General features: G+C 42.1%; 1 protein-coding gene across 3 annotated transcripts in view; it reads right to left on the reverse strand.

Moving 5' to 3' along the window:
* Positions 1-285: 285 nt before the first annotated feature.
* Positions 286-16,335, reverse strand: part of LOC142741191 (uncharacterized) — a 91,209-nt gene continuing 75,159 nt past the window's right edge. For 2 of the 3 annotated variants that reach the window (XM_075850582.1, XM_075850583.1), the window contains 2 exons: positions 1,310-1,454; positions 286-1,195 (listed from right to left, as the gene is read on the reverse strand). In XM_075850582.1, the coding sequence (XP_075706697.1) occupies positions 547-1,195; positions 1,310-1,341 (681 nt within the window). In that variant the 5' untranslated portion in view covers positions 1,342-1,454 and the 3' untranslated portion in view covers positions 286-546. Of the gene's footprint in view, positions 1,196-1,309; positions 1,455-2,202; positions 2,326-16,335 lie in introns of those variants that run through there. The other variant, XM_075850584.1, reaches the window with a different exon arrangement.

Consider the following 16,335-nt stretch of genomic DNA (forward strand, 5'->3'; position numbering starts at 1 on the left):
CTTGGCATTTAACAGGCAAATAAGTGATTGCATGAGAAACAAATAAGCTCTAAAACATTGATTTCTCATACAATCCCAACTGTCCTTTGTGCCTCAAATGTGAAAGCACTTCACCGCAACATTGAAATCTCTTTTGAATAATGGCAAACCCCAACAGATGAAATAATACCTCAATGAACGCATGCTACTATGTTGGGCCCTGGTAAACAGTGTGTGAATGTACAGTAACATGAAGATTGAGAAACATTGTGAAAATGAGGAGTAAAAAATAATGTCCACACGCAATTGCAAATCTAAACACCAGAGTTTTTATGTTGACACCACACAAAACCACAAGTGCAAAAATATGAACAAACAATTGTAAACTTGGCACCAACATGATGCAACACCTAGGTATATCAACCCAACACTGAAGTCAGAAAACCAAAACCATTATTACTTCATCCCACACGCACTTCTACAACTCCTGGTATTGATGAGGCGGGGAAGTGTAGGCGCCCATTTCAGCACCACTATGCTGTCCATGGACCTGCAGTGGATGTTCCTCTACAGCATAGTGGTGCTGATGCTGGGCCTGGTAGCTGTGGCTTGGGAAAGTAGGTGCATACGTTTCTGCTGCTCTGCTGTAGGGTGCAAAATGACGGTCACGGGCAGGCAGAGGACCAGGGGAAAAGCGGGCAGGCACTGGCCTATACTGGTGTTGGCGTGCGCTGGGGTGGCTGGTTGGGATGGGCCTGGGAAATTTGAGCCGACAGAAGGCTCGGGTAATCCTCGCCAATGCTCGATTGCTGAGAAACACTGGCGAGGATTGTTGGGTGGTGTCGCACAGTCAATGAAGGAGATGATTGCGGACTGGAAGCGCGGCAGCCTATTGTCCGGTACCTTGCGCAGCAGTGGCACGATGCTGCGTGCAAAGTAGTCGTAGGCGTCCTCATCTGCCGCACGACGCAGGTATTCCAGGACCCTTCCGTCCACTTGCGCACCAGCGGATGCCATCTGACTGCGTCGGCGTCTGGCTGGTGCACGATGTAGTGGAATTTCATCCGGTGGGACTTCTGGTGGGCCGGACACTAGTGGCGCAGGGTCCTGTGGTGTCGGCTCCGGAGTTAGGGGCAGCAGGCGACTGGTGTGACGTTGCGCCTGGAAATCCGCATGGTCAGGCTCCTCTTCCGAGTCGTTCAGATTGTCTGAGGTTCTAGAATATAAAAGCATAATGAGAAACCACTTGTCAACAACGAACAAACAGGCTGTTTTGAGGACATGACATGTGCAAACAAACATTTTGTCAGGCAACAGTACATTTACTTACACTCGCATCTCCATAATATCTTTGAGGAACATTAGCTGGTCTGTGTAAAGGTACCTCCTTTTCTTAGAGGCACCATCGCCACTTCTGCCTTTGTCGCCGTACTCCCTACGAAATTGATCCCTGAAGCTCCTCTTAACGTCATGGACTGGAGGATGAACAACAAAAACATGGTCACTCATTGTGTTCCAGCACAAACAGCTAGACTGGAAAAAACATTCCGGTCCTTACACAGAAAAGTACATTCCACAAGGTGATGCTGCAGTGACACAAAAGAAACATTGGCCATTTTGGAAAAGTATCGCACAGGGACACACTACTGAATAGGGATAACATTTCATCTAGAAAGACATGTACTCACCAATTCTCTGATGGTCTTGCGTGCTGCTTTTAGCCCATTGGGTGCTGAATAGCACCTGGGCCATATGGTCCTATGCAGAGGCGTAGCTAGGTTCTCCAGCACCCGGGGCAAAGATTCAGTTTGGCGCCCCCCCTCCACCACCAACCTCTTTCCCGACATCTCCTTCCCCCTCGCCGTGTTTGTTTTCTCTACCAATCGACGTGTCATTTCTTTTTATGTAACGCGAGCATAAAATTATTTGTACATTTCACAAGCAATATGGTTCTATACACAACACCAGAACCAAGCTCGGTACATATATACAGCACCAGCACAAATACAGCTCAATTTAGTGCAACCCCTGCCGTATAGGTTTGTACGGCGTAAAACTACAGCTCCCAGCATAGCCCGAACAATGGTAAGGATATTCTGGGAGATGCCGTTTCACAAAAAATAAATCCTATCATAATCATACCACCCATCATTTCGCTGCAGGTCATACAGTGACTACATTACTGATTAGAGGCAGAATAAACATTTACATTGAGTGACTCACCGGTGACGTCTCAGATTCTAGTTCTTTTTCTCCAATTGGTCCAGACCTCTATGGTGACTTCTCCCGGTCCATTTCTGCAGTTTGCCGCTCACATGTCTTCAGCTTCTCACTTTTCCAACATTTCTGCACCTATAAATAAATATAAAGTTATCATTATACCACACACTATGCCCCTAAATATAATAGCGCCATACACTGCACCTCTAATTATAATAGCACCATACACCGTGTCCCACACACACACTGTGCCCCCTGTAGATAGTGCCTGCCATAGAGCCCCCTGTAGATAGTGCCTGCCATAGAGCCCCTGTAGATAGTGCCCACATATAGATCACTCCTGTATATAGTGTCCCACAAATAACTCCCCCTATAGTCCTCTACAGATAGCCCACCCTGTATATAGCCCCCTGTAGATATAGCCCACCCCTGTATATAGAGCTCTACAGATAGCCCAACCATGTATGTAGCCCCCCTGTAGATATAGCCCACCCCTGTATATAGTGCTCCACATATAGTCCACCCCTGTATATAGTGTTTCACAGATTGCCCACCCCTGTATATAGCCCCCCCTTGTACATATAGTCCACCCCTGTATATAGTGCTCCACTAGATAGTCCACCCCTGTATATAGTGCTCCACAGATAGCCCACCCCTGTATATACTATATACAAGGGTGGGCTATCTGTGGAGCACTATATACAGGGGTGGACTATATGTACAAGGGGGCTATATACAGGGGTGGGCTTTCTGTGGAGCACTATAGGGGGGAGCTATTTGTGGGATACTATATACAGGGGTGGGCTATATCTACAGGGTGGGCTACTATATAGCCCACCCCTGTATATGGTGCTCTATAGACAGCCCACTCCAGTATATAGCCCCCCTGTAGATATAGTCCCCCTGTATATAGCCCCCCTGTAGATATAGTCCCCCTGTATATAGCCCAGCAGATATAGTCCCCCTGTATATAACCCAGCCCTGTAGATATAGTCCCCCTGTATATAGCCCCCCTGTAGATATAGTCCCCCTGTATATAGCCCCCCTGTAGATATAGTCCCCCTGTATATAGCCCACCCCTGTAGATATAGTCCCCCTGTATATAGCCCCCTGTAGATATAGTCCCCCTGTATATAGCCCCCCTGTATATAGCCCCCCTGTAGATATAGTCCCCCTGTATATAGCCCAGCCCTGTAGATATAGTCCCCCTGTATATAGCCCAGCAGATATAGTCCCCCTGTATATAGCCCACCCCTGTAGATATAGTCCCCCTGTATATAGCCCACCCCTGTAGATATAGTCCCCCTGTATATAGCCCCCCCTGTAGATATATAGTCCCCCTGTATATAGCCCCCTGTATATAGCCCCCCTGTAGATATAGTCCCCCTGTATATAGCCCAGCCCTGTAGATATAGTCCCCCTGTATATAGCCCAGCAGATATAGTCCCCCTGTATATAGCCCAGCCCTGTAGATATAGTCCCCCTGTATATAGCCCAGCACTGTAGATATAGTCCCCCTGTATATAGCCCAGCCCTGTAGATATAGTCCCCCTGTAGATAGACACCCCCCGTAGATAAAGTCCCCCGTGTAGACAAAGTCCCCCCGCAGATACAGACACACACTTCTATTACAATTAAAAAATAAATAATTCAAGCTCACCTTATTCCCGCTCCCACGCCGTCCGGCAGCAATGGAGACATGCTGTCTTCTGCGCAGGTCTCCTGGGAGTTGAACGCGGCGTCTATGAAAGGCGCTGATTGGCTGGGCAGGATGACTTTCCCTGCCAGTCAGTCAGCGCCTTTCATCGATGGAAGCGTCACTGGTACAAAAGGTACCAGTCGCTTCATTCGTGGAGAGGCGCTGAATGGCCGGGCACGGAACGTGCCCGGTTATTCATTGCTTCTAATTGTACCTGTGTCCTTGCGACACAGGTACAATTATAGTGCAGGAGGAGGGGGCGCTGGCGCCCCCCTCTGAACTGCGCCCGGGGCACATGCCCCGCTTGCCCCCCCCCTAGCTACGCCCCTGTCCTATTCCACTTCTTTGGCCGACCGGTCATGGTCGGACTCCGCGCGGGTGTCCCACACCTCGGGCCTCTCCTGCACAAGGCAGATTAGTTTCTCTACATCCAGAGCACGCGGCATGGCTGCACTTCTCTGTCTGTAGGTAGGTATGGACCAAACACGTTGTAGAATCTAAACCACTTCCTGGTTTGTGATTGTTTGGACAAGTTTTCTAAGTCATTTACATGGACTTAACAAGTGATGCGTGAAAAATGCACGTCCCACGGAGGTGCATCCGTGTGTCATGAGTGATTTTCACGCACCCATTGTCTTCAATGGGTGCGTGATGTGCGAACAACGCACGAATATAGGACATGTCGTGAGTTTTACGCAACGGACTCACACTGTGCAAAAATCACGGACTGTCTGCACTGCCCCATAGATTTACATATGTCCGTACGACACACGTGAAAAGCACGCGCGTCGCACGGACGTATAACACGCTCGTGTAAATGAGCCCTGACAGTTAGAATACATTACACTACGTGTGTAGTGTAATGTATTCCAGCAGCGATCAGAGCTGCAAGTCTAAGTGTCCCCTAGTGGGACAAGTGGAAAAAGTAAAAAAAAAGGAGAAAAATGTTTTCAAAAAAGTGTAAAAATAAAAGTTATAAGTGACATAAACAAGAACTGCTTTTTTTTCCTATAATAAGTCTTTTATTATAGGAAAAAAATGAACACGTAAAAAAAAGTACACATATTTGGTATCACCGCGTTCGTAACGACCCCAACTATAAAACTATAATATTATTTGTCCAGCACAGTGAACACCGCAAAAAAAATAAACGAAAAACAATGCCAGAATCACTATTTTTTGGTCACCACCCCTCCCAAAATATACAATAAAAAGTGATCAAAAAGTCGCATGTACGCCAAAATAGTACCGATACAAACTACAACCCGTCCCGCAAAAAACAAGCCCTTACACAGCTTTTTTGACTGAAAAATAAAAAAGTTACGGCTCTCAGAATATGGTTACACAAAAAATAATTTATTTTCTAAATAAGTTATTTTATTGCGCAAACGCTGCAAAACATAAAAAACGATATACATATGGTATCGCCGTAATCGTACCGACCCGCAGAATAAAATATAATAGTCATTTATAGCCCAGGGTGAAAGCCGTAAAAAATAAATAAAAATCATTGTCAGAATTGATGGTTTTAGGTCACCTGGGTTGCCGAAAAATGAAATAAAAAGTGATCAACAAAATCGCATGTACCCCAAAATGGTACCAATTAAAATTACAGATTGTCCCGCAAGAAATAAGCCCTCATGCAGCTCCGGTGGTGAAAAAATAAAAACAGTTCCGGCTCCCAGATTATGGCGATGCAAAATGTGCAGTGCGTTCCAAAAGCGGATAGGATCGGGTGCCATTTATAAGTGCTTCACTGGCCACATATCTGCGGATTATTATTTATTCACCCCTTTATTATAACCTCTTATTATGCCCTGATGTACTCTGCCTAGCTTACATATGCCCCCACATTATAAACTGAAATACCAGCAAAACGCCAGAGCTACTACCAAGCAAAATCTGCGCTCCAAAAGCCAAATGGCGTCCCTCCCTTCTGAGCCCTACAGCGTGCCCAAACAGCCGTTTACGTCCATCGATATGGCATCGCCATACCCGGGAGAACCCGGTTAATATTTTATGAGGTATTTGTTGCACAAACTGGGCAGAACATATAGTGCACTAAAAAATGGCACATCAGTGGAAAATTTTAATTTTCACTCTGCACCATCCGCTGCACATTAAACCCTTTGCGCACCATGACTTAATAGCATGTCGTGGTGTGGGGGGTGATATATGGAGCGTCTTACGCGCTGAGCCCGCGCCATACGCTGCGGGTGTCAGCTGTGTATTAGAGCTGACACCCGGGACTAACGGACGGAAACAGCGATCACGCTGTTACTGGAGCCTGTAAAAATGACAATATACTGCAATACATTAGTATTGCAGTGTATTCTACCAGTGATTTAACAATTGCTGGTTCAAGTCTCCTTGGGGGACTAATAAAATATGTAAAAACAAAAATAAATAGTTATTATTAGTGGAAAAAATTAAATAAATATTTAAAGTCCAAAAATAAACCCTTTTCACATTTTTTCTCTAAAGTAATGTAAAAAAAAAAAAAAAAATACACAAAATTGGTATAGTTGCGTCCGTAAAAGTCCAAGCTATTACAATACACCATTATTGAACGCCGTGAAAAATAAAGAATTTTAAACTGCAAAATCGCCGTTTTTTGGTCACCTTCGCTCTACTAAAAAATGTAATAAAAAGTGCTCAAAAAGTCTTATGTACCAAAAAATGTTACCAATAAAAACTACAGCTCGTCCCGCAAAAAATAAGCCCTCACATTACTCTACTGAATAAAAAAGTTGTGGCTCTCGGAAAGCGTGGAGGAAAAACGAAAAAGAAAAAGCAAAACATGGATCAGTTCGGAAAGGGTTAATTAATTTCTAATGAAAAAATATTTACCCATATTTATGGGGTATTGCCGTACTCGGGAGAAATTGCTTTACAAATGTTGGGGTGCATTTTCTCCTTTATCCTTTGGGAAATTTCCAAAAATTCAACATTTTAGTGGAAATAATGTTGATATTAATTTTCACGGCCTAATTCTAATAAATTCTGCAAAAGACGTGTGGGGCCTAAATGCTCACAATACCCCTAGATAGATTCCTTAAGTGGTGTATTTTCCCGAATGGGGTTACTTTTAGGGGGCTTCTACTGTTTCTGTCTCTCAGTGGCTTTGCAAATTCGACATGACACCCAAAAACGATTCCAGCTAAATTTGAGCTCCAAAAGCCAAATAGCGCTCCTTCCCTTCTAAGCCCCGGTGTGGGTCCAAACAGAAGTTTATTACCACATACGGGGTATTTACATAATCAGGAAAAATTGTTTTACAAATGTTGGGGTGCTTTTTCTCCTTTATTCCTTGTAAAAATTAAAAATGTCTAAGTTCTTACAGAAAAAAAAGTAGATTTTTACCTTTACAGACTAATTCCAATGAATTCAGCAAAACAACTGTGAGGTCAAAATGCAAATTTTACCCCTAGAAAAATTCCTTGAGGGGTGTAGTTTCAAAAATGGGGTCACTATTGGGGGGTTTCCCCAGTTTTCATCCCTCCAGTGCATTGCAAACGCGACACGGCACTGAAAACTATTCCAGCAAAATCAGAAATCCAAAATCCAAATAGTGCTCCTTCTCTTCTGAGGCCTGCTGTGGGTCCAAACAGCAGTTTATTACCACATATGGGGTATTGCTATAATCGGAAGAAATTGCTTTACATATGTTGGGGTGTTTTTTCTACTTTATTCCTTGGAAAAATTTTACATTTCTACGTTTTTTCACAAAAAAAGTAGATTTTCATCTAAACATACTTATTCAAATAAATTTATCAAAAAAACTGTGGGTTCAAAATGCTAACTATACCCATAGATAAATTCCTTGAGGGGTATAGTTTCCAAAATGGGGTCACTTTTGGGGGGTCTTTACTGTTTTGGTACCACAAGACCTATTCAAACCTGACATGGTGCCTAAAATATATTCCAAAAAAAGAGGGCCCCAAAATCCACCAGGTGCTCCTTTTCTTCTGAGGCCGGTGTTTCAGTCCATTACCGCACTAGGACCACATGTTGGTTATTTCTAAAAACTGCAGAATCTGGGCAATAAATATTGAGTTGCATTTCTTGGGTAAAACCTTCTGTGGTACAGAAAAAATGTATTACAAATGAATTTTCGAAAAAAAAACCAACAAATTAAATTTGTAAATTTCACCTCTACTTTGCTTTAATTCCTGCGAAACGCCTAAACGGTTAAAACACTTTCTGAATGCTGTTTTGAATACTTTGAGGGGTACAGTTTTCAAAGTGGGGTGATTTATGGGGACTTTCTAATATATAGGGCCCTCAAAGCAGGGGCGTAGCTAGGGGGGGGCAAGTGCCCCGGGTGCAATTAAGAGAGAAGGTAGGGGGGCGCCAGGCCGGGTGCACAGGGCCGCACCTACGATGAGGCAGGATGAGCTGCTGGTCTCTGGCGACAGCCTTCAGCATTGTTTGGGGGCGGCAAAAGAGAGGCCACCCACACGCTGTAAGCATTGGACGAGTGTGCTGGTTAACACCTCACTTGCTGCATCACGCAGGACTTATTTCTCCGCCCTGCATGCCCCTTCTCTGCTCTAGCTGTTCTATCATTAGCTGTCAGCAGTCGGGGACGAGCGGAGGGAGGGAGAGGAGATCTGCAGAGACAGGACAGGCAGAAAGCAGGTCAGGGAAGTTCACATCAGGCTCTCCTCCTGTCACATCGGCTGAAGCACTGATAACAGAGCCTGGTGTGCACTCTGCCTGACCTCCTCTAGGGGCAGCACTGTATCTACAGGCTCTCTACCCCTCCTCCTCCTCCTGACTACTGAACTCGAGGCAACCATAACTGTTGACCTATGAAGAGGCTCCAACTACTGGACCAGACAGTCTGCATGTGAAAAGGTAAGTGTTTATGTGTGTGTGTGTATTCTGTTTGTCTATCTGTATTCCATCTATCTATCTATCTATTCGTCCAATAAGAGACAGCCTTTCTCAAGCATACAAACAGTGTAAAAGCATGTGCTATATATGGAGACCACACAACTGGTCTCATTAGGCAAGTGATTTAGCATAAAACATAAATAAGTACAAAGATACAGTCATGTTGCATCAGTAAAAGTTATAAAATACAAAGAAGTGCCATTGTGTATATATGATGGTCCTCAGATCAATCCGGGCCATCCAGTTTACAGCAGAAAAAATGCTAATTAGTGAACAACTTTAAAAAAAAGTGCAGGTGCACATCATATAACAAATGAAAAACATGAGCCTTGTGTTTACCTCGGATCCATGTGTTCGGGTTGTAGTTCCGGCGCCTGAAAAGTGGGGTGGCGACTATCTATGACAGAGTAGTCTCTTGCTACAGCGCACTTTCGCGCATGCGCAGTGCCACTATGAGGCAGGCGGCGGCCATCTTAGTACAGCATACAAGGCCAGCAGCGGCCATGTTTGTATAATCTTATTGTCAAAATGAAAACTTTATTCTAGGAACCGTGCACACAGTCGGTTGCGTCCATGTACAGCGTAAAGGGAACTTAGAAGATACCAAAAAATGCAATTTAATGGAGATGACAGGGAATACACCCAGTCACCAATCATAACTGCACTGTGAGATATAGACTAATAACTTTAAGAGTCAAGAATATGTTGCGCTGAAGATGCGCATATAAGATGCGCATATAAATGAGAGCAGTTAATAAAGAGACTTAAGGTAGCCATTTATAGATAAAAAACGGCAAAATAAAGGGGAAGACAGTCATCATACATATCCAGAAAGGATTATGATGATTATGATAATGTTACCCCTGGGAAGATAGCAAAAACAAAACAAAAAAAAAGTTCTTAAAACGCATGAAAAACGCTGTACAAACGCATGGTGTGCACAATAAAAAAAAAAATGTAAAAAAAATTCTTTTAAAAAAAAATGTCTAAAAATGTTTTTTTCTTTTTTTATCTAAAAGCTCTCTATATTTGAGAGATTTAATACGGTCTCCACCTCTACGTAACATTGGTACATGGTCTATCAAATATACTAGTATATCTTTTTCCGTGTGTCCAGCTTCTATATAATGCTTGGACACAGGAAGGTCCATACGTTTTTTGCGGATCGTGTAGCGGTGTTGATTTAACCGTGTTTTGAATTCGAGCGAAGTTTCTCCAACATAGAGGAGGTGGCATGGACATTCTAGTACATATATGACATGGTCTGAGTTACAATTTAAGTAAAACCTAATATCATATGTTCGTTTCGTCTGGGGATGGATAAATTGTGAGCCCTTTCGAATCAGAGGGCAATTGACACAATTCAGACACGGGAAACAGCCTGTTTTGCTTTTGGTAAAATATGTTTGTCTGTTCACTCTACCAGGGCCTATATCAGAGTGTACTAATCTGTCCTGAAGATTAGGTGACCTGCGGTAGGAAAAAAGAGGATTATCTATCTATCTATCTATCTATCTAATCTATCTATCTATCTATCTATCTATCTATCTATCTATCTATCTATCTATCTATCTATCTATCTATCTATCTATCTATCTATCTATCTATCTATCTATCTATCTACGTTGCAAAAATAGGCAGCACTCCATTCAAATCAAGGTGAAAAAAAGAGGGTACTTTATTGTCCCATAGACAGCAACGTTTCAGCTCCTTCCACTGGAGTCTTTCTCAAGCAACAAACAAGTGAACATTGTAGTGTATCAATAGTGGTGTCTAGAGATGAGCGAACTTTTCAAAAGTTCGGTTCGGCTAGTTCGCCGAATTTCACAAAAAAGTTCAATTCGGACCGAACTAGTTCGGACCGAACCTGTCACTTACGTGCGCCGAGCATGCTACTGTCTCGGGTGCTGATAGAGTTAATGGGCTGCACTAACTCTTTCAGCAACCTTGACAGTACATGCTCGGCGCGCGGAAAATACTATTTAAATGTAATAAAAAAATAAAAATTATACGTTCGTACTTACTTTCCTCCTGTCCGGCCTCCAGCGATTACGTTTCATCCCTTTCGCCGCTGCAGCCAATCACAGGCTGTAGTGGCGGTCACGCACGTCAGGATGACGCTTCATCCCACGTGACCACCTCTGCAGCCAATCACAGGCTGCAGCGGCGACATGGATGAAACGTCATCGCTGGAGGCCGGACAGGAGGAAAGTAAGTATGAACGTATTATTATTTTTTTTGGCATGTATGTATGTTTGCATGTATGTATGTATGTATGTATGTATGTATGTATGTATGTATGTTGTATGTTGTCATGTATGTATGTATATATGTGCATGTATGTTTGCATGTATGTTGGCATGTATGTATATATGTGCATGTGTGTATGTATATTTGCATGTATATATTTGCATGTATGTTTGCATGAATGTATGTTTGTATGTATGTTTGCATGAATGTATGTTTGCATGAATGTATGTTTGTATGTATGTTTGCATGAATGTATGTTTGCATGAATGTATGTTTGCATGAATGTATGTTTGCATGTATGTATGTTTGCATGTATGTATGTTGTCATGTATGTATGTTGTCATGTATGTATGTTGTCATGTATGTATGTTGTCATGTATGTATGTATGTATATATTTGCATGTATGTTTGTATGTATATTTGCATGTATATATTTGCATGTATGTATGTTTGCATGTGTGTATGTTTGCATGTATGTATGTATGTTGGCATGTATGTATATATGTGCATGTATATTTGCATGTGTATATTTGCATGTATGTATGTATGTTTGCATGAATGTATGTATGTTTGCATTTTATGTATGTTTGCATGTATGTATGTATGTCGTCATGTATGTATGTTGTCATGTATGTATATATGTGCATGTTTGTATGTATATTTGCATGTATATATTTGCATGTATGTATGTATGTATGCATTTATGTATGTTTGCATGAATGTATATTTGCATGTATGTATACATGTATGTATGTATGTTTGCATGTATGTATGTATGTTGTCATGTATGTTTGCATGTTTTTATTTTTGCATGTATGTTTGCATGTATGTTTATATATATGTGCATGTATGTAATTATGTTTGCATGTATGTATGTTTGCATGTATGTATGTATGTTGTATGTTGTCATATATGTATGTATATATGTGCATGTATGTTTGCATGTATGTTGGCATGTATGTATATATGTGCATGTGTGTATGTATATTTGCATGTATATATTTGCATGTATGTTTGCATGTATGTATGTTTGCATGAATGTATGTTTGTATGTATGTTTGCATGAATGTATGTTTGCATGTATGTATGTTTGCATGTATGTATGTTTGCATGTATGTATGTTTGCATGTATGTATGTTGTCATGAATGTATGTTGTCATGTATGTATGTATGTTATGTATGTATGTATATATTTGCATGTATGTTTGTATGTATATTTGCATGTATATATTTGCATGTATGTATGTTTGCATGTGTGTATGTTTGCATGTATGTATGTATGTTGGCATGTATGTATATATGTGCATGTATATTTGCATGTATATATTTGCATGTATGTATGTATGTTGCATGAATGTATGTATGTATGTTTGCATTTTATGTATGTTTGCATGTATGTATGTATGTATGTATGTCGTCATGTATGTATGTTGTCATGTATGTATATATGTGCATGTTTGTATGTATATTTGCATGTATATATTTGCATGTATGTATGCATTTATGTATGTTTGCATGAATGTATATTTGCATGTATGTATGTATGTTGGCATGTATGTATACATGTTTGTATGTATGTATGTTTGCATGTATGTATGTATGTATGTATGTTGTCATGTATGTTTGCATGTTTTTATTTTTGCATGTATGTTTGCATGTATGTTTATATATATATGTGCATGTATGTAATTATGTTTGCATGTATTTATGTTTGCATGTATATTTGTGCATTCTTGTATATATGTATGTATCTTTGCATGTTTGTATGTATGGTTTCATGTGTGTGTGTATGCATGTATGTATGATAGTTTGCATGTATGTATGTTTGTATATATGTATGTATGGATGTATGTATGTATGTATGTTTGCATGTATGTTTGTTTGTATATATGTCTGTATGGCCATGTATGATACTGTCTGCTGGTGCCCTGTATCTAAGTCAACTTCGTGGCAGGCTTCTATACATGGTATAACAGTCAGTATCACACATTAAACTGAATCTAAGCCTACGACATGTTTTATTTCATTTTTTTTTTTTTTTACAGGTTTGTTGTTTGGACTACGTCGGTTTCGAGGACTACTTCGATGACGGTTTTTTTTTCTACAATAAAATGGTTAATGAGGGTTGTGTTGGGGGTGCTTTATTTTAATAAAATATTTTATCTATATCTTTGTCTTTTTCTTTTCAAATTTTATTACTACCACTTTAGTAATGGCCGCTGTCTGAGTGACAACATCCATTACTAAGGCGAGGCTTAGTGTTAGCCGGTGCAGAGGCTAACACTAACCACCATTATTACCCCGGTACCCACCACCACCAGGGGTGCCGGGAAGAGCCAGGTACGATCCAGTACCCGACCATCTGTTGTGATGGTCGGGCTCTGGGGCGGCCGCAGGCTGGTATTATGAGGCTGGGAAGGGCCAAAAACAGTGGACCTTCCCACCCTTGTAATGCTAGGCTGCTGCTGCTGTGTTGTATCTGGCTGGTTATAAAAGTGGGGGGGACCCCCACGTCATTTTTTTTTAATTTTAATTTTTTTTTTTTTTTTTTTTAAAAAGACATGGGGTTCCACCCAATTTATCATAACCAGCCACATACAACACAGTGTTATTAGCCTGGGAATGGACAAAACCAGTGGCCCTTCCCACCCATGTAATGCCAGACTGCTGCGGCCTTACATATGGCTGGTTATTAAAAATGTGGGGGACCCAACGTCTATTGTTAAATTTAAAAAAAAAAAACGACGTGGGGCCCCCCCCCCCATTTTTATAACCAGCCCGATACAACACAGCAGCAGCCTAGCATTACAAGGGTGGGAAGGTCCACTGTTTTTGGCCCTTCCCAGCCTCATAATACCAGCCTACGCCCGCCCCAGTACCCGACCATCACAACAGATGGTCGGGTACTGGATCGTACCAAGCTCTTCCCGGCACCCCTGGTGGTGGTGGGTACCGGGGTAATAATGGGTGGTTAGTGCTAGCCTCTGCACCGGCTAACACTAAGTACCGCCTTAATAATGGACGCTGTCAATCAGCCAACTGCCATTATCTAGGCACTAATAAAGTTTAAAAAAAAACACAAAGACAATTCTTTTTTATTGAAATAAGAAATCCCCAACAAAACCCTCGTTAACCATTTTATTAAAATTTGAAAAAACGTAGATCTACGCAGTAGTCCAACGAATCGAAGACGTAGTCCAATCGGTACATCAAAATCTGCAACAACATAAAAAAACAGTTATCAATGTGAACAATAACAATACTTCTACTCACCTACACACATATATACACGCACACACACACACACACACACAAACAACCATACACAAACACACACATATACACAAACACACATATAAACAAACACACCCATATATACACAAACACACACACATAAACACACACCCATATACACAAACATACACACACCCATATACACAAACACACACATATACAAAAACACACACACACAAACATCTACACACAATCATATATACAAATACACCCATATATATATACACAAACACCCATATATACACAAACACACACATAAACACACACCCATATACACACATATACACAAACACACACATATACAAAAACACACACACACAAACATCTACACACAAACATATACACATACACCCATATATACACACACATATATACACAAACACATATACACAAACACACCCATATATACACAAACACACATAAACACAAACACACATATAAAAACAAAAACAGACAAAGACACATACCCAAACACACACACTGTTTCTTTTAAATGCTGCTGGGGAACCCGCTCGATCCACTATATAAGGCTGCGCTATAGTGCAGCATTTAAAAGAAACAGGATCCTGACCTGTCCATAGAGTTTAAGGCAGCACAGAGTATTTCAGGAGATGAGCGTGCAGATTCAGTGCTGCTGTGAACTCTGCTCTTACCATTACGTAGCTCTCAGTCTCTTACCTCTCCTCCACTCCTGTCCTCAAGAACACCTTCACATGATTGGCAAATCACCACGTAATGGTAAGAGCAGAGTTCACAGCAGCACAGAGTATTTCAGGAGATGAGCGTGCGGATCTTGTGCGGGGTGGTGACTTGCCAATCATGTGAAGGTGTTATTGAGGACAGTAGTGGAGGAGAGGTAACAGACTAAGCTACGTAATGGTAAGAGCAAAGTTCACAACAGCACAGAATCTGCACGCTCCTCTCCTGAAATATTCTGTGCTGCTGTGAACTCTGCTCTTACCATTACGTAGCTCTCAGTCTGTTACCTCTCCTCCACTCCTGTCCTCAAGAACACCTTCACATGATTGGCAAGTCACCACTGCGCACAAGATCCGCACGCTCATCTCCTGAAATACTCTGTGCTGCTGTGAACTCTGCTCTTACCGTTACGTGGTGACTTGCCAATCATGAAGGTGTTATTGAGGACAGTAGTGGAGGAGAGGTAACAGACTGAGAGCTACGTAATGGTAAGAGCAGAGTTCACAGCAGCACTGAATCTGCACGCTCATCTCCTGAAATACTCTGTGCTGCCTTAAACTCTGTGGACAGGTCAGGATCCTGTTTCTTTTAAATGCAGCACTGTAGCGCAGCCTTATATAGTGGATCGAGCGGGTTCCCTAGCAGCATTTAAAAGAAACAGGATCCTGACCTGTCCACAGAGTTTAAGGCAGCACAGAGTATTTCAGGAGAGGAGCACGGCCGGCCACAGGCAGCCGGTCGTTTTTCCAAGCCGTGCTCCCATTATGCACACGACCGTAAAAACACCCGTTATTTCGGGTCGTAATTACGACCCGCAATAACGGGCTCATAGACTTCTGTTACCCACGGGTACCTTCCCGTTTTCTCACGGGAAGGTGCCCGTGCCGTTAAAAAAATAGAACATGTTCTATTTTTCTATTTTACGGGCCGTGCTGCTATAAAATTTAGGGTATGTTCACACGACAGCATCCGTAACGGCTGAAATTACGGGGATGTTTCCGCCTGAAAACATCCCCGTAATTTCAGCCGTAACGGCATGTGCAGGCGCTTGAACGCCGCGTCCATTACGGACGTAATTGGCGCTGCTATTCATTGGAGACAATGAATAACGGCTCCAATTACGGCCAAAGAAGTGACAGGTCACTTCTTTGACGCGGGCGTCTATTTACGCGCCGTCATTTGACAGCGGCGCGTAAATATACGCCTCGCGTGAACAGACAAACGTCTGCCCATTGCTTTCAATGGGCAGATGTTTGTCAGCGCTATCGAGGCGCTATTTTCGGGCGTAATTCGGG

The sequence above is a fragment of the Rhinoderma darwinii genome, chromosome 2 (genome assembly GCF_050947455.1).
Source record: "Rhinoderma darwinii isolate aRhiDar2 chromosome 2, aRhiDar2.hap1, whole genome shotgun sequence".
NCBI classification, from domain to species: domain Eukaryota; kingdom Metazoa; phylum Chordata; class Amphibia; order Anura; family Rhinodermatidae; genus Rhinoderma; species Rhinoderma darwinii.